The 27,012-nt window shown below is 44.8% G+C and overlaps 1 protein-coding gene across 1 annotated transcript in view; it reads left to right on the top strand.

Annotated features, from left to right (window-relative positions):
• The window catches only part of PROM2 (prominin 2), a 72,217-nt gene that overhangs the window by 12,439 nt on the left and 32,766 nt on the right, over nucleotides 1-27,012 (top strand). The window contains exons 2-11 of the mRNA XM_061592898.1: nucleotides 3,394-3,443; nucleotides 4,148-4,350; nucleotides 6,459-6,579; nucleotides 12,977-13,040; nucleotides 14,663-14,752; nucleotides 20,552-20,751; nucleotides 23,203-23,277; nucleotides 23,391-23,454; nucleotides 23,900-24,059; nucleotides 26,430-26,582. Coding sequence (XP_061448882.1) covers nucleotides 3,394-3,443; nucleotides 4,148-4,350; nucleotides 6,459-6,579; nucleotides 12,977-13,040; nucleotides 14,663-14,752; nucleotides 20,552-20,751; nucleotides 23,203-23,277; nucleotides 23,391-23,454; nucleotides 23,900-24,059; nucleotides 26,430-26,582 — 1,180 coding nt within the window. The remainder of the gene's footprint in view (nucleotides 1-3,393; nucleotides 3,444-4,147; nucleotides 4,351-6,458; nucleotides 6,580-12,976; nucleotides 13,041-14,662; nucleotides 14,753-20,551; nucleotides 20,752-23,202; nucleotides 23,278-23,390; nucleotides 23,455-23,899; nucleotides 24,060-26,429; nucleotides 26,583-27,012) is intronic.

Here is a 27,012-nt window from a genome sequence, read left to right as displayed (position 1 = left end):
GCGCAACAGACACTGAAACAGCAGTTAAACGAAGCCAAAACGGAGTACAAGCGAGTTGCTGACCTGCACAGGAAGGAGGCCCCCCCCCTTCAACCGGGAGACCAGGTATGGCTGTCCACCCGCTTCCTCCAGATGCCGGGCAAATGTAGAAAATTACAAGACAAGAGGGTGGGTCCTTTCGAAATAGAAACTCAAATCAATCCCGTGGCGTACCGACTGAAGCTGCCTGACACGTTTGAAATACATCCTGTGTTCCATCGATCCCTCTTAACGAAAGCCGCCCCTCCCAGTGAGTTACGGCCGGAGGAACCTCCCGGAGCTCCACTCCTGGTAAATGAGCAGCTTGAGTTTGAAGTTGAGGAGATCTTAGATTCCAGGATCAGACGCCACAAGCTGCAGTACTTGATTCACTGGAAAGGCTATGGGGTGGCTGACAGATCATGGGAAGATGCAGCTGATGTGCATGCTCCAGAATTGGTAAAACTTTTCCATCAACGTTTTCCCCACCGTCCCAAGCCAGACAAGGGGAGGGGGGCACAGCCTGGAAGGGGGGATGGTGTCGGAAGGCAGAGCTGGGGTCCCAATCCCGGGGAGCTGGATCCCGGAGAGTTGGGAGAAGAGTATTCGGATGGATGGCAGAGGGAAGGGGGAGGAACTTCCCCCCTTTGGAGCGAAGACGAAACAGAGGAACTGCCAGTGATAAGGTCACTTAGCGACGGGGAGCCTGAGCCCTCCCTGGACATTCTCACGCTTCCCCCTCTTTCAGGCTCAGAGCAAGAGGGAAAAGAGGGAGGGCTGCTCACAGCCGAAAAGCGGGGAGGCAGTTTACCATCAGCCCCTCCCCTATCCCCCATCCTGGAATTGGAAACTTCAGAAGAGGAGGGGGTGATGCTTCCCCCCTCACCGCGCACACACAGTCAGCTGAAAAGACAGGAGAGAAGGGGGGGAAGGCGGGCAGTACCTGAGGGGCAGTTAAGGAGGAGCAAAAGATTGCGCGCCCATTTGGCCCCTTCTTAAAGAACAGGCGGGAAGAAGTCCCTTGCTCTGTCAACTTTCTCCCAATGCCGCAAGACCTGTATCCCTGTATTGCTTCATGAGAAAACGCAGTCTTTGTTTGGACATTACCCTAATAAAACACGAATTAACTACAGCCGTTGGTCTGGTTCCTGAGTCACATCCTGGGCCTGACACAAATTCTTGTCAAAATTTGGACAGATTCAGTCTCAGTATCTTGTAGCAACCTTGTGATTTCTTTCTTCCAAGTATTTTAAGAGCAACTTTCACCTCACATTCTAAAATTTCTGGTTCTTCATCATACTGTTCCTCCATGAATGAATCTGTCATCCTTGCATCTCCTTTATATAGTTCTTCAGTGTATTGCTTCCATCTTCCTTTTGTTTCATCTCGGTCAGTCAGTGTGTTCCCCTGTGGATTATCATCCCTACTCTTGGTTTAAATTTCCCTTTAATTTCTTTAATCTTTTGGAATAGGGCTCTTGTTCTTCCCTTTTTGTTGTCCTTTTCTATTTCTATACAATAACTATTGTAATAGTTTTCTTTGTCCCTACATACTAGTCGCTGTACAGTTGCATTTAGGGTTCTGACCGTGTTTCTATCTCCTCTTGCTTTTGCTTTCCTTCTCACTTTAACCATTTTAAGAGTTTCTTCAGTCATCCATTGAGGTATTTCTCTCTTTTTAACCAGAGGTATTGTCTTTTTGCATTCTTCCCTGATAATGTCTCTGACTTCATTCCATAGTTCTTCTGGTTCTCTGTCAACTAAGTTTAAAGCCTAAAATCTGTTTCTTATTTGATCTTTATATTCTTCTGGGATGTTATTTAAATTGTATTTTGGCATTATGATTGCTTTGTTGTTCTTCTTTAGCTTTACTCTGATTTTCAATACGACCAGTTCATGATCTGTACCGCAGTCTGCTCCTGGTCTTGTTTTTGCAGAAAGTATGGAACTTCTCCATCTTCTGCTACCAATTATATAATCAATTTGATTCTTATATTGACCATTTGGTGATGTCCACATGTACAGTCGTCTTTTCGGTTGCTCAAAAAATGTGTTGGCAAGAAACCAATTATTGGCTTCACAGAATTCAGCTTCACAGAATTCAATAAGTCTTTCTCCTGCTTCATTTCTGTCTCCTAGGCCCCATTTCCCCACAATTCCTAGTTCTTCTCTGTTCCCTGCTTTTGCATTCCAGTCCCCCATGATTATCAGCACATCTTGTTTTGGTGTGTGATCAATTTCCTCCTGTACTTCTTCGTAAAATCTCTCCAATTCTTCTTCTTCTGCGTTTGATGTTGGAGCGTAGACTTGGATGATGGTTATGTTAATAGGTTTCCCGTTTAATCTCATTGATATCACTTGCTCAGACCTTGCGTTGTAGCTCCTAACTGCTTTTGCTACATCACTTCTCACTATTAAAGCAACCCCGTTTCTTCTTGATTTCTCATTTCCTGCATAAAATATTTTGTAGTTGCCTGATTGAAAATGTCCCATTCCAGTCCATTTTAATTCACTCACACCAAGTATCATAATGTTGATGCGTTCCATTTCTTGCTTAACAATTTCTAACTTTCCCTGGTTCATGCTTCTCACATTCCATGTTCCTATTGTGTGCATTGTACAACTCCAGACTCTCCTTTCGCATCTGTGCGCATCAGCCTCTGGGCTACCTTTCGGCTTTGATCCAGCTGCGTCATTAGTCACAGTGCTACTTGTACTTGTCCTTTGTTCTTCCCCAGTAGCTCGGTGAGTGGCTTCTGACCTGGGGGTCTCATCTTCCAGCACTATCTCGTGTTGCAGTTTGGATACTCTGTTCATGGGGTTTTCATGGTAAGTGGTATTCAGAGGTGGTTTACCATTGCCTTCCTCTGAGTCTGGATGCATTTTAGTCTGGTGCCTCAGCTTTGACCATTCTGCCTTGGGTGCCCCTGCTAGGAGTCTAGCCTCTTGGTTTAGACTCCTGATGGCATTGCTCTCAGCTTCTTCAACACTGTCAAACACCCTCACCACGTTAAGATGTGCATCCTAAAGGGGGTTAAATCTTTTAAATCCTTTTAAAAGAGAGGAAAGGTCAATGAAGTGGCTTGTCAATTTTGCAGCAAGTGGGATTGCCTTGCTGCTGTTCACCATTTCTGGGCGGAATTTGAAAGGCTAGGTGAACACGACCCCACTGCAATGGAAGGAAGGCGCAATTAGTGCTAAGATTTTATTTTTAAAGATATTTATTCATTTAAAAACCAGGATTTTAGAGGTAGACAGAATTAGTGCTGGACTGGATTTTACCTTTATGAGGATAAGCACAAACTGTGGGAAAAGGGGGTGGGGGTTGCTGTGTCCACGTCTGAATATTCTGCAAGTAATGTGTCTTATTCCACAGAGCTGCTCAGGGATGCCTTCAGTGACCCACCGTCTGCTAGTACTTCTCAGGTAAGAAAAATTATCAAAGGTGGGAAGTCCACCTAGAGATGGGGGAATTAAGTCCACCATTTTGTGAGCTCAGAATCCATGTTGGACATCACCATTTAACCTCTTAGGTGTTTTCCTGTTCACATGCCTACATATGGTGCCATAGCTCACACAAGCATTGCTTGCATAAGAAAATTGTTGGAGATGTGCGCTCAAGTGGATTTAGGGTTGGGGAACGATGTTCAAAGACTTTGTAGATGAAGATTTGGCATTAGTGGTCATGTCAAAGATGGGTAGGATTTAGAGGTAGTGGGCAGGAAATGTGAGGATGTTATTGGGAGGATGTTACAGCAGAAGACATGGGAGTCCTCCTTCAAATCTCACCTAAGCCCTTCCTCGGTGGACCTGGTCCAGTGCCTCCCTCTTTCCCAGGCATCTAATGAAGTGGACTATAGGCCACAAAATTTATTTTAATGCATTAATGCCATAATAAACAAGTGCCACAAGATTCTGTCTTGTTCGTCCTGCAAAAGACCAGCTCCGGAAATCTCTCCATTTGTGGAATGACAATACAAGGAGTCTAAGCCTTCTTAAGGATAGGTGTTTTGCAATTAACATGAGATTCACAGCTAGAGGGGCATGATAGGGATAAGCGGAGGGTAGCCTTGGGGTAGCAAGAGAGACCAATTATCATTCACTGAAGGACCCTTTTCCTTCCTCTCCAGATCCTCCAGTATCAAGCAGGATACATAATCTGTGCCACGATTGCTGTCATATATTTTGTGGTGGTGCCCCTGACCGGGTTGAGCCTCTGCTGCTGCAGGAAGCACAAGCGCTGTGGTGGGCGGATCAAGGCATACCGCCGCTCCCTCCTCTGCCAGCGCAATCTTCTCATGTTCTGCCTGCTCCTGACCACTCTTGTCATCCTGTAAGTGAGGGCTCGAGCCAGTCTATGACATCAGGGTGACATGGCGGGAGGGTGCTTGTAGGAATCTTGGTTGGATGGAGCGGGAAAGAGATGACGTTACCTGTGGGGAATGCGATGCTGGTCCAGCATCTGCATTGGCTCTAGGGATGGGGGAGAAGTTTGATTCAGTTCGCATTTAAAGCTGAATGTATCAACTCTGCCCTTTCTAAAACAATATAAGAATCGAAGCACAGCCATTCTTTGAAATTCGCACACGTCTGAATTTTGTGATGCAGCTCTCTAACCAAACAATGTTTTAAAAAATGCAGATATTAAGGGAAGGGGTGCATGAAAATGAATATATTAGTGAAAATAACATACAAAAATGCATGATATTAGGAGAAATTGCTTGCAAAAATATGTTTATTAGGAGAAATTTGCACTAAAAGTTTGAAGAATTTTCTTGAGCATGTGGAGAACTGAAAAATGAGAAATGGTCAAAACTTACAGATCGTTCATTCCCTAATTGGCTCCCAATTGTCTTCCAGACATATTTTAAGGTGCTGTGCTTTAAATCAGGAACGATGAACCTACAGCCCTCCAGATTTCCACCAGCTCCAGCCAGCATGGCCAATGTTCAGGCAGATCCACACCATATATTTAAATCACATCCAATGCACATTGAAAGCACATGACTTCCCCCAAAGAATCCTGGGAACTGTGGTTTCCCCCTCACAGAGCTACGTCTTATCAGCACCCTTAACAAACCACAATTTCCATGATTCTTTGGGGGATATCAATGTGCACTGGATGTGCTTTAAATGGACGGTGTGAATCTGCCAGTCTGAGAGTGCATAGCTCTTGTCCACCAGCCTTTTGTGAGCCCAATTCCTTCTTCCATTATTTCACAAGCCCTTGTTTCCAAGCTTCTGCCAATCCTGATATGCTATGCACAAGTTAGGCCAGCCCTGTCAACGGTTTAAGATGTCTGCAGAGAGATTTCAGGCAGATTCCTGCCCCTCCTTGTTTCACGCTAGTTTAGCATTTGGTCTTCAGCCAGTGAGTCAGGACTTTCAAGTGGATGATGCTCTAGCTTCATGTGGCTTGGATGACCAGCATCCCCCTCGCCTTCTTGTCTGTGTAGGTTTTATTTTTAAAGGAGAAAAGACATGTGGGATGGAGAGGAGAGGGAGGGAGAGAGAGAGAGAGAGAGAGAGAGATGCGAAAGTCAAAGAGGTAGCAGGGAAGAAAAGTCAAATCTACCAGGCAAAAGAATTGTGCCATACTTGTAGGTTGGGGCTGAAGATGGTCCCCAGGAGGAAAAGTGAGCTTGGGCTAGACACTATCTCTCAGCCTAACCTACCTCCCAAGCTTGTGAGGATAAAATGGTCGGGAGGGTAAATACGTATACCACCTTGAGCTCCTTGGAGGAGAGGTGAGATATAAATGGGAGAAGTCAGTAAGCAGTGTAGCAGGTGCAGAATATGAACGCTGCCCAGGTGACTTTCTATGTATGGACTGACATGTTTGTACCTGCATGTCCATCCCTTGACGGCTGCAACACAACATGTGAATGAGCTATCACTCTAGTCAGCGGCGTCACTAGTGGGAGTGCAGGGGGGTGCGGGCCTCCGGTGCGGGCCCTCCCAGGGGCATGGACGAGGTGGCTGGGCTTGCGTGCGCACGCATGTGCGCACACACTCGAGGCCAGCCACCATGTCCATGCCCCTGGGAGGGCGCGCACCGGAGGGGCACCCAGCCGGAGAAGGCCTGGGAACTCCGGCGTGCCTCCCTCGCCCCGCCGACACTGCTCCCGGTCTCTCCTGCCACCCGCCTCCGAGGAGGAGTTGGAGCAGCCTTGCCAGGCAACGGCGCGGGGCGGGGCGGCTCTGGGTGTCACCCCCCTCATGGTGACACCCGAGTGCGGGCCGCACCCTCCGCATCCCAGTAGTGACGCCCCTGACTCTAGTGATAGTATTTCCACTCTGTTGCCTTTGCACAGAGTCAGTTCCACATTCAAATCCAGTATTTAGTAATTAAGTGAAGAGAAAACCAGGGATGCATGTTCATGAATGACACCAGTCCTAAATCAGACGGAGCAGCTCATTCCTGTTCCACTTTTCCTGCAGGGGTGGCGTTATTTGTGCTTTTGCTGCCAATCAGAAGGTGAAAGAAGAGATGGAGCCTGGCACCCGAGATGCACTAAACACCCTTCAGGCTTTGAGGAATCACATGAATGGGGTCCCCCGAGTAAGTTGAAGACGCTTCTTGTGCCTTTCTCTGCCCGGCCTTCTCTGCTATGAGAATAGCAAAGTCATTATTGCAAGGAAACGTTGTCTCTTTTCTAACAGGCAATAATGTAGTGGCAAATTCAGAAGTGCAGGGACCCTTCATGAAAGTCACAGCCACACCCCTACCCTAATTTTTGCTGCTGGGTTGAGAATGAGAGCTTTGTTAATGCCTCCTCCCATAACAACAGATGTCCCTAGGAGCCAACAAGCATGAAAAGATAGTTAGCTACTGAGAAGAGTATTCTCAGTGGCTGACTCACCTTCTGTCACTTTAATTGGCTCCAATCAGCAGGAAAGGACAAGGAAGCAAGTTAGAAAACTCTTTTGAGTGGCAACACACTCTCCTTTCATGCTGATTGGCTAGCAGGATGCTGGAGACATAGGGACCCTGCTGGGACCCTGCTCCCAAAAAAGTAAGGGGTCTAAGACCCCCTGAGACCCTGGACAACTACACCCCTGCTAACAGGAAACAATGGGAGTGGCTATAGAATCATACTTGTCAAGTTGGGCCTCTGTGGTGCTTCAAGGCCTCAATGTCCCCAGGTTGCTTTGCAAGACATGTTGTCGAGAAGGTGTCTGCTCCTCAAGGGGTGCAGAAGCTCAGGGAAGCTGTTTTTCAGCCTGGAAGATGTGGAGCAGGGCAGAAGTAGGGGTGTAGTGAGGACAAGGCTGAAAGCCAAGTTCTGGGGAAGACAGATCATGGGATCAAAAATGTTGGGAGGCATCTGGTTCAGGGCAGTGGCCTGTGTCTAGGCATGGGTGAGTCATTCAGTTTGATACACATTTTATTTATTTATTTATTGGATGTATATCCCGCCCTTCCTCCCAGTAGGAGCCAAGGGCAGCATTTTAATGTGAAAACTACCTAAATTGCACTTCCCAAAACATTCCATGAACCAAAGCACACCCATCTTTCAACACTGACACATCTCCAAATTTTGCAATGCAATTCTGTACTAAATATGTATTACAAATTAGGTAGGGGAATGCATACAAAAAAACGCATATAATGAAATGTGCGCGTAAAAATACATGCATTCGTGAAAACAAAACTTACAAAAATGCATTATATTACAGAAAACTGCTTCCAAAAATGCTGATGGGGTTTTGGGGAGACTTGAAAAAAAAATAGCAAATTGAAATTGAAATTGGAAAAATGAAAAATGGAGAGAAACCAAAACTGGCAGATCTGTCCACCCCTAGTTGTTCCCTTTGAGAACCACAGAGAATAGCTGTGTTTGGAATGTGACTCTGCCATGGTGGGAGATGGATGTTTCAGTGCAAGGCTGAGTTTCAGCATGAATGTGTCAGCCGCTGGCTCAGATGCAGAGGTGTCTTCCTTCACCCCCAACCCCATCGGCTGCTGCTTCTACTTTGAGTGGGTAGAAGGACAAGGCAGCCTCCAGAAATGTTGCTGGCCACCCATTGTGCCTGGTGGTAGCTGCTGCTATTGCAGCCGGGCTCCGCAAAGGCTTGTGTGCGAATGTGAGCTGGCAGGTGGATGTCCTCAAAGACAGAAATCCAGGGCCCTCTGAAAAGGGTATGATCATCTCCTGCAACTGGCTGTGACATGTCCCCTTTGCAAGCCCAGAGCAGGGAAAAGGCTGAGAAATTGCTCTGCAGCCTGTGAGGTGGGGCAGGTCCTTGGGAAAGTGGAGTGGTCCGTGGGGTGAAGCAGGCTCCAGCCGAAGGGCTTTGTTAATGGGAAGTGGGAAACAAACCCTTTGGAAATGAGAGTTAAGCTGGCTGGGAGTCATTTTAATTCATTCCTTTACAGAGCATTAAATTATAGTGGGCATTTTATTGTTTCCTTCTTTGAGTGCGAGTTTTAAAAAGCCATTACCTTCCCTGACTGGGAGACAATGAGCTAGAAATCTTGTAAACCTGCACTGCACATTCTCCAAGTTAGATGCCACAAATCTGCAAGTTTTTCATAGTGTCATTTAAATCTGGCATCTACTCCAAAGCAAGACAGAGAAAAAGTAAATTTGCAAGGAGGGTGGGTGGGAAGAGCATGTTTTCAGGCCATTATTTTGGCCAGCAACTGAGGAAATAGTTAACAGCTAAAATGTTTAATGTGCCTTGATGGTCAGAAAGGATGGCTGGTGACTGCTTGCTATTGCACACTTCCTATTTCCTTGAGTAGGAGTGGAGAAAAAATCCAAGAAAAACTCTTTTGTGGTATAAGCATTAAACTACCTGTAGTTCAGCCTTCTGCAACTTGGTGCCCTCCGGTTGCTTTGGACTGGAACACTTAGTGTCCTATGTTAGGCTGAGAGGCAATGACCAATGCAAAGTCACCCAGTGAGCTACATGGCCGAGTAGGGATTTGAATTCTGGTTTCCCAGGTCCCCATCCAGCACTTTAACCACTACCCACTGGATCCATCCTGGGCTCCTGCTGGAAGGAAGGGTGGGATATAAATCAAATAATAAATAAATAAAATTAGAGTAGGACAATTTGTGGACTCAGTCCCACCATCAGAGCCTAACTAGACATGATGTTAAAAATCTCCCCACAGAACTTGTAAAAAGAGATGCAGGTGAGCATGGTTTGAAAGGGGCCATGGGGAGGGGGGTTCCAATGATCCAGATTAGATCCCCTCCTCTGCTCCCATTCAGCAGCCACAATCCACAACAGAAAGAATGCAAAACAGAGAAAACCTGTTCTCAAAAGTGTAATAAAATTAAGAGGATCTATTACTGCTGAATGCGTTTTGGAAGACAGGTCCTTCCTTCGGAAGCAATCTAAAAACTTTAAAATGCTGTAGAATAACTGAAGCAACCTGCCCAAATATTATTGCCTATCCAGAAGGAGGAACCTGTGTTGCGAAATGCATTCAGCTGTAATAAATCCTCCTGGTTGGCACACTGGAGAACACATTTCTTCTTTTTCCATACTTTCTGGTTTCTATGCCTCCCTCCTGGCTTTTAGTGTTCCAATCCAATCACTCCCCAGTTGCTTTTAGAAAAAATTACACTGAGGGCACCAATCGCAGATTGCCCACGTAATGGCTAGTTAGCCCTCAGATGCATGAATAGGACCAAGCCGGCTTTCTCTGTGAAAGCAGCTGCCATGATTGCTCTCTTAGGTGCCATGAGACCCTTTGTCATTAAAAAGGAGGAGGTCCTTTCTTCCAGACTACGTGCGGCCAATCTAAACATGCCTTGGCAAACAACCAGGATCCCCCACATTTTTCCTGCAATACAATAAGGTCGCCCCCAGATTGTATTTTGCAGGCACGATTCAAGTGCATACCAGAACTTCATGTGCAATGAAATGGCTCTGGCAAAAGAAATCCACTTTACAAAAAATGACTTTTTTATCAAGAAAGTGATGGGAAAATGCATTGAAATATGTGGAATAGAGGAACAATTAACAGAAGAACGTATAATCACCCTGCAAGCAAATCACTGTCACAATACTTCTCTGCAAATAAATCAGAACAAATGGTCAATAAAAAATGGACAAAGTCTAATCCTCTATGTAAGCTTTGTGTGAGCAAATCAGGATGAATATTTAATAAAATGGTCATCTGGAAGAGTCCCAAAATTAGCAGCCTCAAGGGCAGCCTGATTCAGATTCGGGCTGTGATGCTGGTAAGGATGGGGTTAACCTGTATGATTCCTGTGTGTTGCCCTTTGGAAATACAGCTCCAGGAGGACAATTTGGATTGGGAGAAATGGTGTGGGGAAAAGGATTCAGTTCTCCTCCCTCCAGTGCCATGGCCCCAATCTGAATCCCCTCTCTCCCTCTCCAGCTTCTATTAATATTTTTAGTAACCATGGGATATCCTGACTATGGAATTTCTATGTGACATCTGCCTTGCCCCTTTCACATATGGCTTCTTCAAGGAATGCCAGAAATGGTAATTGTGTTAAGCAGACAAGTCCTTCTTAACCTCCAACCCCACCAAGAACCCTGATCTAGCAAATTTTTGTCTTCTGTCCATTGATCTGTTTTTAATAAAGTTCACATTTAAAGGCAAACCTATTTAACTTGCACTTCCTGAAACAATACATGAACCGAAATACAGCCAACCTTCAAAATTCACACTACTCTGAATTTTGCAGTGCATTTATCAGCCAAGTAATATGTACAAAAATGCATATTTGCATATGTTAGTGAAAATAACAAACAAAAATGCATTGCATTAGGAGAACCTTTTTTGCAAAACTTATATTAGGCAAAACTGCATACAAAAATATGTATAAGGGGTGTTTGTACAAAAATGCTGATGAATTTTCATGCAGACTTTTTTTTTTTTAATTGCAAGTTAACCTAGAGATGTGAGGAACTGAAGACTCAGGAGAAACTGACAGAAACTGAAATTGACAGATTCCCCCATCCTTAGTCTAGACACATGAGCAAATGTTCCCTTTGAGTCTTTGTGGGAGCTGGTGCAAGCATGCTGACAGTACATCCCTTTCCAAGCCAGGCAGGATCTGCCCCAACTGAAAATGTGGGTAAGGTGTAAATGCTTCAGTGACTTCAATCAACCCAAAGGACAAAAGGTCAGCTGGGATGGCTGAGCCAAGTCCCTACCTGTAGAAGAAGGAGCAGAGGGCAAGGTGTCCTGGGAGGCAGAGAGATGATTGTATTCACAGGAAACTGTTTGCAGAAGTCAGAACCTTGGCAGAATGAGAATGTCAAGAAATGCAACAGGGATGCAGACTTTTTGACTTGGTAATGAAATCTGCCACAGTCCATTTTCCATCTGCCAAGTGGAAGAGAAGTGTTTGTTACATGTAGGTAGCTGTGTGTGTTTGTGGCTTCTGCAGCTGAAATTCATGCAGAATTTGTTTAAACAAACACATGCACACAAACCTAGTTGTGATGCACTATTTGGGAACTCTACCCCCACGCCCGTTTCCTCACCCAGGGCCAGCGCCAAAGGGCGGCCAGGTCAAGCCCTGGCTGAGGGCCCCTGCGGCTCAGACGGGCCCCTGAAGGGGCCCTCCTTAGGGTGTGAGGGTAGTGCTCCTCTTCTGCTATCTTCAGCAGGGTCGACTCCCAACCCTGCCGCAGATCACAGAGAGGGATCTCCCAACCCCCTCTAAAGACCGTGTGGGCCCGCAGTGCCCACCTGCTCCACCTACCTCTCCTCCCTTTCTGTGAATGCCCTGCACATTGTGCACGCAGCTGCCATCAACCAAGATGGCGGCAGAGATGTCTGTAAGGGGCTGATGCCCCTACCGCCATCTTCGTTGATGGCAGGCATGTGCACGCACTCAGCGTAGGGCAGCGCACAGGGCATTCACAGAAAGGAAGGAGAGGTAGGTGGAGTAGGCGTGCGCCACATGCCTGCACAGTCTGCTGGGGGGCACTGCAGGCCTGGGGCAGGCTGGCGCCCAAGGGTCCAGACATACCTGGTGCTGGTCCTCTCCTCACCGTGGGATAGTTACATAAGAACATAAATGTAGTGTTAGCCATTTTTATTTGTATTCTTTATTAATAAACAAAAGACAGTGGGGAAAGGCTGTAGCTCAGTGGCAGAGCACCTGCCGTGCATGCAGAAGGTCTCAGGTTCAATCCCCAGTGGCACCTCCAGGTAAGGCTGGGAATGTCACATGTCTGAAACCCTGCAGAGCCACTGCCGTTCAGTGTAGACAAAGCTGAGCTAGATGGACTGTTTGGTCTGACTCAGTATAAAACAGCTGCGTATCCTGTTCTTGCCTCCCCACCCTCCTGCCTGTGCTTATGTGCTGTAGAATCCCCCTGCCAACGACCTTGGGGGAGGGGAGAAGGGTTGGGCTGGAAGGGGGAATCCCCTCCATGAATTTCTGCATAAGCATTTCTGATTTATACAGAATGTGAGTCATAGAATCACAGAATTGTAGAGTTGGAAGGGGCCTTTAAGGTCATCGAGTCCAACCCCCTGCTCTGTGCAGGAATCCAACTTAAAGCCCTTATCCTTGTAAGTATTTCTCATATGCCCATTCATGTTTAAATGCACTTATGCGCACACACTGACCAGTTCACAATCTCACCAAATATTAGCATGCCAACGGTGCACTTTCCTGGGTCCATTGGTCACTGTCATGTCAAGTGAACACTGAATAAGCCAGCCCAAGTAGTAAGTACAGTTAAGCTTAAGTGGGGACACATGGGAAGGGTATGTGGGTAAAGGCCCCATGCCTGATTTCACTTTTGCAAGAAAGAAGACAAAACAAGCTGTGTGACCCTGATGGTTTTGTGTGGCAAAGTGTCAAGGCTTGCATGGGTTCAGGATTGCTGTGTGTTCAGGAACGAGGTCTGATACAACCCTTTCCTGAAAGATGCCATGGTGTGGGTTGAGCTCTCATATAACCCCTTTAAAAGTGCTCTTCTCTGTCTTTCTGCCCCCCTCCCAATAGGGAGTTCAGCTGACGATAGAGCAGTTTGCAGTTCCCAAAGAGCAAATTCTCAGTGACCTGAACAGTAAGTTGTCTTCCCTGTGTATATTTATTTTTGTCTCAGGGCCACTTCATACATTATATTTTTAGGTGTACATCTTGTATATTTTAAGTATACATGTAATGTAATGTGTGAATGCAACAGGTTCTTGTTTGCCAATGTGTGGCTCCCCTCAGGGTCAAGCTACACATTGCATTATTACATTTCACGTGAGCAGGTTTTAAATTTGGACACAGGTGATGAGAAAAGTGTTCACACTGATTGAATGGAAGAAGGTTCTATTGGCATGACTGGAAACTTTCCTCCCAATGCAAACAGCAGCTTTGTAGGGGGCAGAGGGACTTATGTCAGGACTGTGATGTGGAAGAAGGATTTAAAATGTATAAGCCATTCTTCTTTTTTAGGAAACAATTTTTATTGTTTCCAAGTATTCATCTTCCATCCAAAAGGAGAAATGATCTTACATAATCATAAGATCATTGTAGATGGATAAGAAGAAAGAGGTAAACATATCACAACAAAAGTAAACAACAACCAAACTTTCATTTGCACTTCACTTCTGCAGGAGAAAACAGTAAAAATGATTAACAGCCCATAAACACTGTGGTGGATAATGTAAGAGTGAAGATAAAAAAATTGAAAAAGAAAAGCATATAATCTATTGAATTCTTGTTCATTTTTGTTGCCAAATCTGCCAAGCTTGTATAGATGGCCTCTTTGTAAGATTACCTTCGGAGGTAAAGTGAATGAATCTGTGCTATATCATATAGAAGGTATCTGGTTTATCATGACCTTGTCAGAGCTTTCGCTGGTATGTGACCTTTTCCATGATTGCAGTGTTCCACAGTGATTGGTACCAGTGGTCTAGTGATAAAATCATGGTTGATTTCCCATTTGCAGCAATAGGCAATCTTGCTGCTAAAGCCATATAGATGATAAGTTCTTTTGATGTTATATTCAAGTGTTCATCTTCAAAAATATTTAACAGCATCAATTTAGGACTAAGCAATAAATTCTCTTGAGAGATAAGTGGCATTTCTTCATAAGCCAAAGCCCCCAAAATCTCAACATAATCACAAGACCACCATAAATGAAAGTAGGTCCCAGTTTTATTACAATCTCTCCCAACATCACTGTGAAATGGATGAAAGATAAGAGAGGTCTACTGGAGTGTAGTACCAGCAATAAATTAGTTTCAGTGAGTTCTCTCTCATAAAACTAGAAACAGATCAAAATGGATGAGCATCCCAGAGCTTATGCCCATCTCTAAGTTGGATTTCAAAGCCCACATCTGTTTCCCATAAAGTTTTAAGGGAGGTGATGATGGAACTTTAGGATACAAAATGTATAAGCCATTCTTCATTAAAAAATGGTGTTCAGAGCAATATGTATATAAAAAGGCAAATATATTACATAAATTTATTAACCATTACTGATATTCTCTGGGCAGTTAACAACAAAATTTGAAACCATCCATATTAAAAACAAGTGAACAATCAAAGCAGAATAAAGCAGCCACAGTATAAATTAAAATAAAACCAGCAATAGCAAAACAGCAATACAACGTAAGACTTCTTTCTGGCAAGGGTGAGAAATGTGAATTGCCCCCAGCAGGATCTGACTATTGGTGGCTTTGTGCTTTGCAGATGTCAGCTGGAGCATTGGCAACACCATCCACTTCCTGCTCAAGGGGACTGTATATTCTGCCCTGGATGCCATGAAGGCCAGAGTTCAAGGTAAGGTCAAGAGTGACTTGTCTCCAGCTGTTACATAATGCCCGGAATTACTTGCAACTGTCTATGGCAGCCTTTCTCAACCTGGTGCCCTCCACATGGCTTGGTCTACAACTCTTATCAGCCCCAGCATCATAGGTCCATGCCATCGGGAGGGCACAAGGTTGGGAAATGCTGGTTTATGATTATTTATCCTACATGGGTCAGACATTCAGTTTACCAAGTGATGGCTGCAATTCGTGCTTGATGAATGTATGCACAAAGTCTCTCCTGCAGGACAACTGTATTTATTTATTTATTTTTATAATATTTCTCTGCGGCCCTTCTACCCTACAACGAGGCACTCAAGGCAGCTCACAGTGCCATGATCATATACTGTAAGTAAAAACACAAAAAACATTAGAATAGATTAAAATACATAAAATACAGTTAACAATAAAAGGGGGGAAATAAAATCAGTTTCAGTCTATATTTTCACTCCCTCCCAAAGGCTTTCCGGAACAAGATGTTTTTCAGAAGTCTCCGAAACACCATCAGGTTGGGCACAGAGCGGGGCTTCTTGGGGTGCGGCATTCCAAAGCTTGAGGGCCACAGCTGAAAAGGCCCTGTTCCTCATGCCTGCCAGTCTAGCATCTTTCATTCCAGGCACACAGAGGAGATCAGAGCCAGATGATCTTAAGTTGCCGGCAGGTACAGGTATTCAGACGTCAACCACCTTGCATTACAGATGCCTGTCCCAAAGTGCAATTAAACAAAAATTAAACAAAAAATTTTTCCCCCTCTGCTTCCAAATGTACAGTGCTCCCTCATTCTCTTCCAGAACTAGTTTGGAGATGTTTGTGATATGTCCAAGTGTTTCACTCCACTATTGCAGAGAAGCTAAATGAATTCTTTGCATCTGTCTTCACAGTGGAAGATATAGGCAGATCCCTGAACCTGAACTAACATTTACAGGAAGGGATTCTGAGGAACTGAGACAAATAGTGGTAACAAGAGAGGAAGTTCTAGGCTTAATGGACAATATAAAAACTGACAAATCACCAGGCCCGGATGGCATCCACCCGAGAGTTCTCAAAGAACTCAAATGTGAAATTGCTGATCTGCTAACTAAAATATGTAACTTGTCCCTCGGGTCCTCCTCCGTGCCTGAATTAGAATTCTATTAGAATTCTTTGAGAGTGTCAACAAGCATATAGATAGAGGTAATCCAGTGGACATAGTGTACTTAGACTTTCAAAAAGCGTTTGACAAGGTACCTCATCAAAGACTTCTGAGGAAGCTTAGCAGTCATGGAATAAGAGGAGAGGTCCTCTTGTGGATAAGAAATTGGTTAAGAAGCAGAAAGCAGAGAGTAGGAATAAACGGACAGTTCTCCCAATGGAGGGCTGTAGAAAGTGGAGTCCCTCAAGGATCGGTATTGGGACCTGTACTTTTCTTGTTCATTAATGACCTAGAATTAGGAGAGAGCAGTGAAGTGGCCAAGTCTGCTGACAACACTAAATTGTTCAGGGTTGTTAAAACAAAAAGGGATTGTGAAGAGCTCCAAAAAGACCTCTCCAAGCTGAGTGAATGGGTGGAAAAATGGCAAATGCAATTCAGTATAAACAAGTGTAAAATTATGCATATTGGGGCAAAAAATCTTAATTTCACATATACGCTCATGGGGTCTGAACTGGCGGTGACCGACCAGGAGAGAGACCTCGGGGTTGTAGTGGACAGCACGATGAAAATGTCGACCCAGTGTGCGGCAGCTGTGAAAAAGGCAAATTCCATGCTAGCAATAATTAGGAAAGGTATTGAAAATAAAACAGCCGATATCATAATGCCGTTGTATAAATCTATGGTGCGGCCGCATTTGGAATACTGTGTACAGTTCTGGTCGCCTCATCTCAAAAAGGATATTATAGAGTTGGAAAAGGTTCAGAAGAGGGCAACCAGAATGATCAAGGGGATGGAGTGACTCCCTAATGATGAAAGGTTGCAGCATTTGGGGCTTTTTAGTTTAGAGAAAAGGCGGGTCAGAGGAGACATGATAGAAGTGTATAAAATTATGCATGGCATTGAGAAAGTGGATAGAGAAAAGTTTTTCTCCCTCTCTCATAATACTAGAACTCGTGGACATTCAAAGAAGCTGAATGTTGGAAGATTCAGGACAGACAAAAGGAAGTACTTCTTTACTCAGCGCATAGTTAAACTATGGAATTTGCTCCCACAAGATGCAGTAATGGCCACCAGCTTGGATGGCTTTAAAAGAAGATTAGACAAATTCATGGAGGACAGGGCTATCAATGGCTACTAGCCATGATGGCTGTGCTGTGCCACCCTAGTCAGAGGCAGCATGCTTCTGAAAACCAGTTGCCGGAAGCCTCAGGAGGGGAGAGTGTTCTTGCACTCGGGTCCTGCTTGCGGGCTTCCCCCAGGCACCTGGTTGGCCACTGTGAGAACAGGATGCTGGACTAGATGGGCCACTGGCCTGATCCAGCAGGCTCTTCTTACGTTCTTCTTCTGGTCATTGGTGAATTTCTTTTAAGTTCTGCTAGAACAAGATCTGTATCTGATTGTACTGTCATCCATTTTTTTCCTGTGTACTGTCTTTTTCTGTTGGCCATCCATCCAAAGAATTCCTAGTTAATGGTCATTTGATGAGAGCTAATAGTTAAGATTTTTCTGCCTTGAGTAAAACCTGTTGAAAATACATCCTGTCCTCAGATACGTGCAACACAGAAGAATGCTTCCCTGTGAAAAGGAATTATGGGATATTTTGCCTTGTTCAAGGAATAGCTGATGAATCCTCATGTAAATTCTTTGGCATTTTGGTGCAAATTTCTCCTAACATACATTTTCATAGGCAGTTTTGACTAATGTACACATTTTTGCAAGCAATTTTCCCTAATATAATGCATTTTTGAATGGTATTTTCACCAATATATTCATTTTGTGCACACTTTCCCATTTTTTGTAAACATTGCTTGATTGGAGAACTGAATTGCAAATTTCGAAGGATGGCTATGTTTCGGTTCTCAAATTGTTTTGGAAAGTGCAAATTTGATAAATTCGGCTTTAAATGCGAACTGAATGGAATGTCTCCACTATTCCTGTTGAGAGTACATAATCAAATACTTACCCTCATAAAGAACTCTGGGGAAATGGCAACAATTGTAGGTGCCTCCTGACTGTCAGTATTCTGTGGGAGGAATTGCAAGTGCATACCACAAATTAAGGTTTGTGCAATAATAGTGGATTAAAACACTCTAGAACCCTAGTACGGCAAATCCACTTTAAAAAAAACCACAGACTATTTGTGGTTAGGAAAATGACAGGACAATGATTTTAAAGTGTTGAATGAATGATTATTAACAGGGAGACGTATAAACTCTGCATAAGCAAATCAGGGTGAATGTTCATTGTTGTATAACCTCCCTGCAACCAAATCAGATGCTCAATAAAGACCAGTCTAACTATTGTATAAGCTTTGTGCAAGCAAATCAGGATAAATGCAAAATGAGCAGGTCATCTGGGGAAGCCCTGCTGCATTTGGTTATGTTCTGCGTGGGGGATAAGGCAGACTGGAAAGTCAGGTTCCATAGAGAAATTTGGGAGAGGTGAAATTTGGGAGCATCCCTGTGTAGCTAACTTCTGTTGGTTTTGGAAAGGAGTCTGGGCTGTGTGAAGAAATGACAGGGTTACTCTCCAGTTCCCAGAATTTTCACCCAGTAAGTCAACCCTTAAAACTATCGTCCTAAGGAATTCATTCACATAACAAGAATTAGTGAAGGGTGAGTTTGCCAGTATGGAATTCTTGTAGCAATGGAAGTCTAAACCATAACCCGGTGCCTAAAGGCACTTCTGGGATGGATTTGGGCAAACAAACTGATATTAAATCCTGGCAAAATGGGGGTGCTGTGGCATAGGAGATCTTTGGCAATGGAAGAAGGAATTATGCGACTAGTGCTGGACAGGGTAGCACTCCCCCTCTCTTTTGGGAATGCTGCTACTGACAGGGGAAGCCCACAGGGGAAGCCTTGGTAGCCAGGTGTGCGCTTTATTACCTGCAAATTTTCTGGAGAGGGCAGATCTGGCCACAGTGATTCATGTTCTGTGCACATCCAGGCTAGACTTCTGTAATGCTGTAATTTGGGGCTGCCTTTGAAGATGGCCAGAAAGCTTCAGCTGGTTCCAAATGTGGCTGCCAGAGTCCTGATGGATGTATGGCAGTCAGTTTCAACAACACCTGTATTATACCAGCTACACTTGCTTCCAGTGTGTTTCCAGGCCCAATTTAAAGCCATCTGGTCTAGCATTCTCTTATTGATTGATTGATTGATTGATTGATTGATTGATTGATTTGTATCCTGCCCTTCCTCCCAGCAGGAGCCCAAGTTGGCAAACTGAAGCACTAAAAACACTTTAAAACATCATAAAAACAGGCCTTAAAATACATTAAAACAAAACGTTAAAAACATTTTTTTTAAAAAAAGCTTTAAAAACATATTTTAAAAAGGGTTAAAAACATTTTTTAAAAAGCATATTAACAAGCAATTCTAACACAGACACAGACTGAGATAGGTCTCAACTTAAAAGGCTTGTTGAAAGAGGAAAGTCTTCAAAAGGTGCCGAAAGGATAGCAGAGACAGCGCCTGCCTAATATTCAAGGGGAAGGAATTCCACAGGGTAGGTGCCGCCACACTAAAGGTCCGTTTCCTGTATTGTGCAGAATGAACCTCCTGATAAGATGGTATCTGCAGGAGGCCCTCACTTGCAGAGCGCAGTGATCCACTGGGTATAGGGGAAAGACAGTCTTTCAGGTATCCCAGTCCCGAGCTGTATAGGGCTTTGTACACCAAAACTAGAACCTTGAACTTGAACTCTGTTCCCTCAGTGGCCAACCAGATACCTATGTGATGCCAGCAAGCAAGACTTGAGCGCCACAGTGCTCTTTCTGCTAGTGATTCCCAGCAACTGGTATCACGGTTTACTGTCTCTGACACTGGAGGGAGAACATCTTAGTCAGAGGCCTTCTTGGTGTGGACACCTCTTAGGTTTATGAGATATGTGACTGTGTGCAAGGGCCTTTTATGGGTTGACTCCACACTTTTGGAACTCCCTCTCAATTGAGCTGTGGTGAGTGGGTACACTTTACAAGATCAGCCTCACAACACCTTCTCTCGGTCCCACCAGTGAAATCAGGCTGGTGCGGACTAGAGAGAGGGCATTCTCGATTGTGGCCCCCACCCTCTGGAACTCTCTCCCATACGATCTTCGCCATGCCCCCTCCTTGGTAAGCTTTCGCCAAGGATTAAGAACGTGGCTATTTCAGCGGGGATACAGGATCCCTAGCAAATTTTAGTATATAACGTACAGATGTGGGTGGGTTGATTAGTTGAAGATTGTATTTATATGTCGTATTTATATTGTATTTATTTGCTGTATCTTATTTTAAATTATGTGCGCCGCCTAGAGTGGCCATTCACTCGGCCAGATGGGCGGCATAAAAATAATTTTTTATTATTATTATTATTATTTAAGCTATTCAGAAGGCCTTAAAACTCCTTTGTTTCTAGTGTCTTTTTCTGAGTCATTTTTTTTTGTGCTGCTCACTGGATGGACACTGGAATATTATTATACTATTGTAGTTCTGAGTAAGTTTTCATTTTTGTGAATCTGTTTTATTCTTGTGAGCCACTTTGGATAGACTTTCATTGGAAAAGAGGCGTAAAACCATTTAAATATATATATGTATATTTATTTTAAAAAATAATAAGTCAATAGAATTCACAGACTATTGTTATCTTTCTCTTTAAGACCTGCTGAACTCACTGCACCATTTACAGACTATCGACAACACTGTAAAGACACTGATCCAGTATCAGGATGAGCTGGACTCGACCCTGAAAGACCGAAAACAAAGCATCGTTCCCCTTCTAGAGAATCCACAGTGCACCTACTGTGCTGGCGCCCTGAGCAGAGCTCAGAGTTTGGAGTTGGGTGCTGACTACCGCAAAGTAAGTAATAAGAAGAGGCTGATGGATCCAGTGGCCTGTCTAGTCCAGCATCCTGTTCTCACAGTGGCCAATCAAATGCCTATGGGCAGCCTTCCAGCAGGACCTGAGCTCAAGAGCACTGTCCTGTGGTTTCCAGCAACTGGCGTGGAGAAGCATGCTGCCTCAAACAGTGAAGTTCATCAGGAGGCTGGCTGCTTCAAAAGGGAGATAGCTCCAGTCCTAAGAAAGGGAAGACCATTGTCCAGTGCATTTCTGAAGAGCAATACAAAACACACACAGTTCTGTTGGTGCAGAAGTATGCACTGGGCTGCACAGATCTCAAAAAGCTTGTGTGCTTCAACAAGATTTGGGCCAGTCACAGACATTCTACTGCCTCCGACATAATTCTTTAGGATGTTTCTAGCCTTGAATTCATGTCGTGTTTCTTTTACTTTTGTCCCTTGCTGTGTCAGGCAGTCACGTTTCCTATTTATATTTGCTTCCTTCTAGAAGAGCATTTCCTCCTCTTATGACTGCAGTCAGGATAGGGGGCAGGAGGGGACTTCCTCATTGAGGCACAAGCTTTCACACCCATTCATCAACACTGGATGTAGCTTGAACAGCAGCCCAACCCTTCACACTAATTTCAGTAGCAGACGGTACACAAAACTGTAGATCTCTGGGTTCAGAGTTACGGTACAACTGGACAAAGAGGTGGGAGATCTATGAATGGATTTCCTGTGTCTTTCTTTTTTTAAAGGGAAACACATGTAGGGATGGGGAAGAAAGTCAATTCAGTTGACATTTAAAGCCAAATCTATCAAATGTGCACTTTCCAAAACAATAGGAGAATTGAAACACAGACATCCTTTGAAATTTGCGCTGATCCGAATTTTGCAATGCAGTTCTCCAGCCAACCGATGTTTACAAAAATGCATATATTAGGGGAAAGGTGTTGTGCCGCACCAGCAGACCAGAGCTACCAATAGTCCAGTAGCTTGTTAACTTGTCTTGTTTTTCCAGCTGCTGAATGAAATAAACAGACCAACAGCCAAGGCTTCTTGAAGTGGAAACTTTACTGTTCCAATAAAGTAGTTTACTACACCGTCTCTCTCCAACAACACCATATTCTAATTACCCCCACACCATTGTGTGCTTACACAAGCCTGTTATAGCTGAGCCTCTGATCTGCTGCAGCTGCACACTGACCTTGGGCGTTCCCTTCAATTAAACACTTTAACTCTTGCACTGTCTGTTCTGGAACTGGCTGTGTTGCTCACCGAAGCCTGACAAAAGGGTGCATAAAAATGAATATATTAGTGAAAATAACAAAATATAATGCATGCTATTAGGAGAAATTGCTTGTAAACAATGTGTACGTTAGTCAAAACAGCAGATGAAATTGTGTTTATGTGGATAAATTCAGACTAAAATGCTGAAGAATTTTCATGCGGATTTTTTTAAAAAAAACCCTCAAATTGCTGCAGAACTGAAGTTAAGATTGGAAAAGCTAGAAACTGAGAAAACTGAAATTGACAGATCTTTCCATCGCTAAACACATGAACCTCTCCAGTTTGGATTGTGGCAATGAGCTGTGAGGAAGGGTGCAACACTTCCCATTTTCCCAGTCTTCATGGTATGTTTTTCCCCATGGCGCAAATAGCTGCTCTGTGTGTGTGCAGTTTGGACCAGAAATAGGTGTGTGTACAAAAGGATTAACCATGAAGGTTGCTACCCAGACAGATTCAGGGGGATCACAGAAAATATCTGATTACAGATCTCCTGCCATCTTCTCTTATTTCACCCTTATTCTCTAGGTCTAGGTCATGGGTGGGGGACCTGTGGCCCTCTAGATGTTGTTCAACATGAATTCCCATCAGCCCCAGGCAGCATGGCCAATGGTGAGGGATGATGGGAGTTGGGGTCCAGCAAGAGCTGGAAGGCCACAGGTTCCCCATCCCTGATCTAGGTCACACCCTTCCCCACCCTGGTGTCCTCCAGATGTTCCTTGCTGGGGCTGATGGAATTGTGGCCCAAAACATCTGGAGAGCCCCAGATTAGGGATGACTGCTCTAGGACCAGCCTGGTGGTAACTGTCAATAAAGCTCTGAGCTCCTGGGCACGGGGGAATTCCACTAATTGGTTAAATATATTAATTTTTTAAAAATGGAAATGAACATGGACTGCCTTCAAGTTGATCCCGACTTATGGCGACCCTATGAATAGGGTTTTCATGGTAGACGGTATTCAGTGGTGGTTTTACAGTTGCCTTCCTCTGAGGCTGAGAGGCAGTGAATGGCCCAAAGTCACCCAGGGAGCTTCATGGCTGTGCGGGGATTCAGACCCTGGTCTCCCAGATTGTAGTCCAGCACTCTAACCACTATGCCACACTGGCATAATTTAATTTAAATGCACACTATTTCCACTTGAGTCTCCATGTCCATGTCTTTTATCGGTGCTTTATTCCTTCAGGTACCTTCTGTAGAAAAGGTTTTGAAAACCTTGCATGGTCTCCCCAAGGCTAATTTCTCAGGAATGATCTACCGGGTAAGTAATTCAAGAATCTTGGAGAGAGGTGAGAGATTTCTGCTCCCTCTTTAGCAAAATTTACACAGTTCCAACACTGGGATGTTAAAACATTTTGGTTTCTGTGCTTCTAGGCCAACAGCACCTTTAATTCCATCCCAGAGCTAGCTGTGGTGAAGATGGCTGAGGTTGTCCGAGGTGAGTTATGCCTTTCCAGGCAGGGTCCTGCCGGAGACTGTAGTTCCACCATATGGTGGAGATCCATCAGGGCAGGGCTTCATGTGAAGGAAGGCAGTGGAGCCAGGTGCCAATTGGGATTGGTAGGGTCAAGGAGACCAACAGTGGATGGAGCCAGAGCCAATGACAGGCACAAGCAGAGCCAATGACAAGCAGAGCCACCCCCTGGCTGGTTCTAAGGAAGAAGGCAGATGGGGGCTGGCTAAGGGCAGACTGTGGTAGGTGCGGCAGTGCCCCGTTTGGATCAGTGATTAGGGGAAGTAGAAGGCTTAGCTCCAGACTTGCTTTTAATGCCAGTGCCCAGCCCAGGAACACAGCTGAAGAGGACCCACAATCTCTGCTTGATTAATGTCATGTGCGGACTCCCAGCCACCATCACCCTTCCGCTCAACGCCTTGCCTTGCAGACCTCAAGGAGGAAATAGAGAAGGCAGCCAGAAAGGTCCAGTCAATTACAGATGACTTCCCAATCTCAGACCAAACCCGTCCCATGAATGACGCTCTGGTGAAGGCAGAGAACAATAGCCGGCCTTACTTTATCGAGGTGAAACGCTATGAGAGATACAGGTAAAATGGAGCTCCGTGGGAGAGTGCCTGTTTGCATGCAGAAGGCCCCCCAGGTTCAGTTAAAATGGATCTGAGGTGGTACGTGATGGGAAAGGGCTCTGTCTATGCCTGAGACCCTGGGAAGCTGCTGTCAGTCAGAGCAAGCAATGCTAGGCTAGATGGACCAACAGCCTGACCTGGTATAAGGCAGTTTCTTATTACTCCTACAATTTCTTGAACCCATTGACTTGGCCAGGGGCCTTTGTGGTCCACTTGCTGTGCTCGGGATTAGCTGTGTGGGCCAATGCAGGTTATGCAAGTTGCCAGTTTTTTGTAGAAACTTGCTCAATAGTAATCTTAGCAGTGGTGGTGGGGTGCTGCGTTAGCCAAAAAGATATCTGGGAGAAGGGAGATGGGTTGCATGTGTTACAGTGGATGTCCAAAATTTGGTAAATGGTGACATTTGCCAGTAAATGCTGACAATCCCGGATTAATTTTGTGAATGTCCAAACACAGATAAGGCATTTCAGCATAACATCAGTGAATGCTGGCAACTGTGTTAAGGTAAATGTTAACACTCACTGAATGTTTGGTCATTCATAATATTTTTCTTAGATTTCCCGGTATATGAGGACATTCACAGTATGTCAGGCTTGCACTGCAACATAATACTCCCAGTTCTATCTGTTCTATAAATGTCATTGGAGGGGGGGAGGGGGAAAGGCAATTCAGTACCAAACACCTTCTCACTTACTCCCCAGTTTCCTGTCAAAGTGGGACAGCATTCCCCCATGCACCCTCTTGGCCCTTCCTCCTGCCATCCTCTTTCTCATTCTATCCCTCCCCACCAACCCACACCAAATCCAACCAGTGTGGCGTAGTGGTTACAGTCTTGGACCGCGACCAAGGTTCAAATCTCCACTCAGCCACCACAAATCTCACAGGTGACCTTGGGCTGGTCACTGTCTCTCAGCCTAACCTACCTCACAGCCTCATCATGAGGATAAAATGGAATTGGGGAACCATGCATGCCATCTCAAACTTCTTGGAGGAATAGTAGGATATAAATGTAATAATAAAGATAATTTTAAAAATCTATTTGCCTGTTAATCTCTCTCACACACACCCCAAAAATAAATAATACATAGCCTTCCTCCTAACCACCAAAGAGGCACCCAGAGGGCGTCTGATGAGTGCTTCCGATGAAGGCCTCTACTGGTGGGCAGGATAATAATAGGAGAAGGTGGTCCTTCAGACACTCTGGTCTCTGGCCATTTAGGGCTTTACAGGTCAACAACAGCAAAAACAACAAGCTTTTGTAATCTTTACAAAACTCTGTAAGACAGATCTGATTATTCAATCCATATTTTTGGCTGAACATCAGGAAAAACTTCCCAACTGTTAGAGCGGTACAACAATGGCACCAATTCCCTCGGGTGATGGTGGGCCCTCCAACAGTGGAGGCATTCAAGAGGCAGCTGGACAGCCACCTGTTGGGGATGCTTAAGCTGGATTCCTGCTCTGAGCAGGAAGTTGGACTCAGTGGCCATATAGACCCAATATGATTCTTTGATTCTTCCATATTGCATATGGGCAATGGGCTAAGAGAGAGGGACAGTGCCTTGGCTAACGCCACCTATTAAGGTCATGACAGGTGGATTCATTCCTGACAAGTGTGACTCTGCTGATCCATAGCTTAGTATCTTAGCCACTGCGCTGAACCAGCACTGAACTAAAACCTTTCAGAGGATGCATACACACCTTACATTTAAAGCATATCCGCCACCCTGCAAGTATCCTGGGAATTGCAATTTGTTAAGGGTGCTGGCAACTGTAGCTCTGTGAGGGGTAAACTACAGTTGCCAAGCTTCTTTGGAGGGGGTGTGTGCTTTAAATGTATGGTGTGTACACAGCCACACTCTCTCTAGTGTCCAGCACAGTTAAATGCAAAGCTTGGAAAAGTCACTTTTTTTGAACTACAACTCCCATCAGCCCCAGCCAGCATGGCCACTGTATTGGGCTGATGGGAGTTGTAGTTCAAAAAAGTAACTTTTCCAAATGTATCAATGCATTATGAACAAATGTTAAAGGCTCTAAAGTACTTTGCACTTGGGAGGCTCTGAGACAGACCCCTTGCTGACAGCCACTCAGTCTGGTGTTTCTAGCAGAATTCAGGTCATAGAATCATAGAACAGTAGAGTTGGAAGGGGCCTATGAGGCCATTGAGTCCAACCCCGTGCTCAGTGCAGGAATCCAAGTTAAAGCATCCCTGACAGGTAGGCAACATGCTATCCGCTGGATTTTTGCTTGCATCAGACACTGAGTGAATAAACCTTGGCTTGACTCCTTAGCTTCTCTATGCCTTGTTGATGTTTCCCTTTGTGTCCTCAGGTGGATTGCAGGTGTCATTGCATGTACTGTTATCCTGATGGTCGTCTGCTGCAACATCCTGGGGCTTGCCTTTGGCACTTACGGGCTGGTCTTGCGAGAGGATCCCAGTGACTATGAAAGGAGGGGAGAAGCTGGAGCCAAATTACTCATTATGTAAGACCTTCTCCTAGACATGTCTGAGTCCAGGAAGCTATTGATGGGACACAATGGTTTCCACACTGTGTTTCAGGATAACCTGGGGTCCTTCGGGAGATTATTATTACTCAGCAATGAGAGAAAATATTATTGTAGGGCCTGGGAGGAAAGGTGGTCAGTCAGTATACTGTGGACAATATGGCCCCCAACAAGGGCTTGCCATGACCTTCAGGAGATCTAGTCTGAGGGTGCTCTAAAAATGGTAACTATAGCCCAGAGCTGGCCATTATTGATGGAACATATACCAGCCCAGAATTGCCTGCTGCTCTGAGGGTCTGAATGCCTCAGGCTGTTGGTAATTTATGATGGGCCTGGTTAATGTATGCAGAAGCATTACTCCTAGCTCTCAATCCACACTAGCATTGGGTCGCAGAGCGTGCAGTCTGCC

The sequence above is a fragment of the Rhineura floridana genome, chromosome 12 (assembly GCF_030035675.1).
Source record: "Rhineura floridana isolate rRhiFlo1 chromosome 12, rRhiFlo1.hap2, whole genome shotgun sequence".
NCBI classification, from domain to species: domain Eukaryota; kingdom Metazoa; phylum Chordata; class Lepidosauria; order Squamata; family Rhineuridae; genus Rhineura; species Rhineura floridana.
This window is presented reverse-complemented; position numbering and strand designations above follow the sequence as displayed.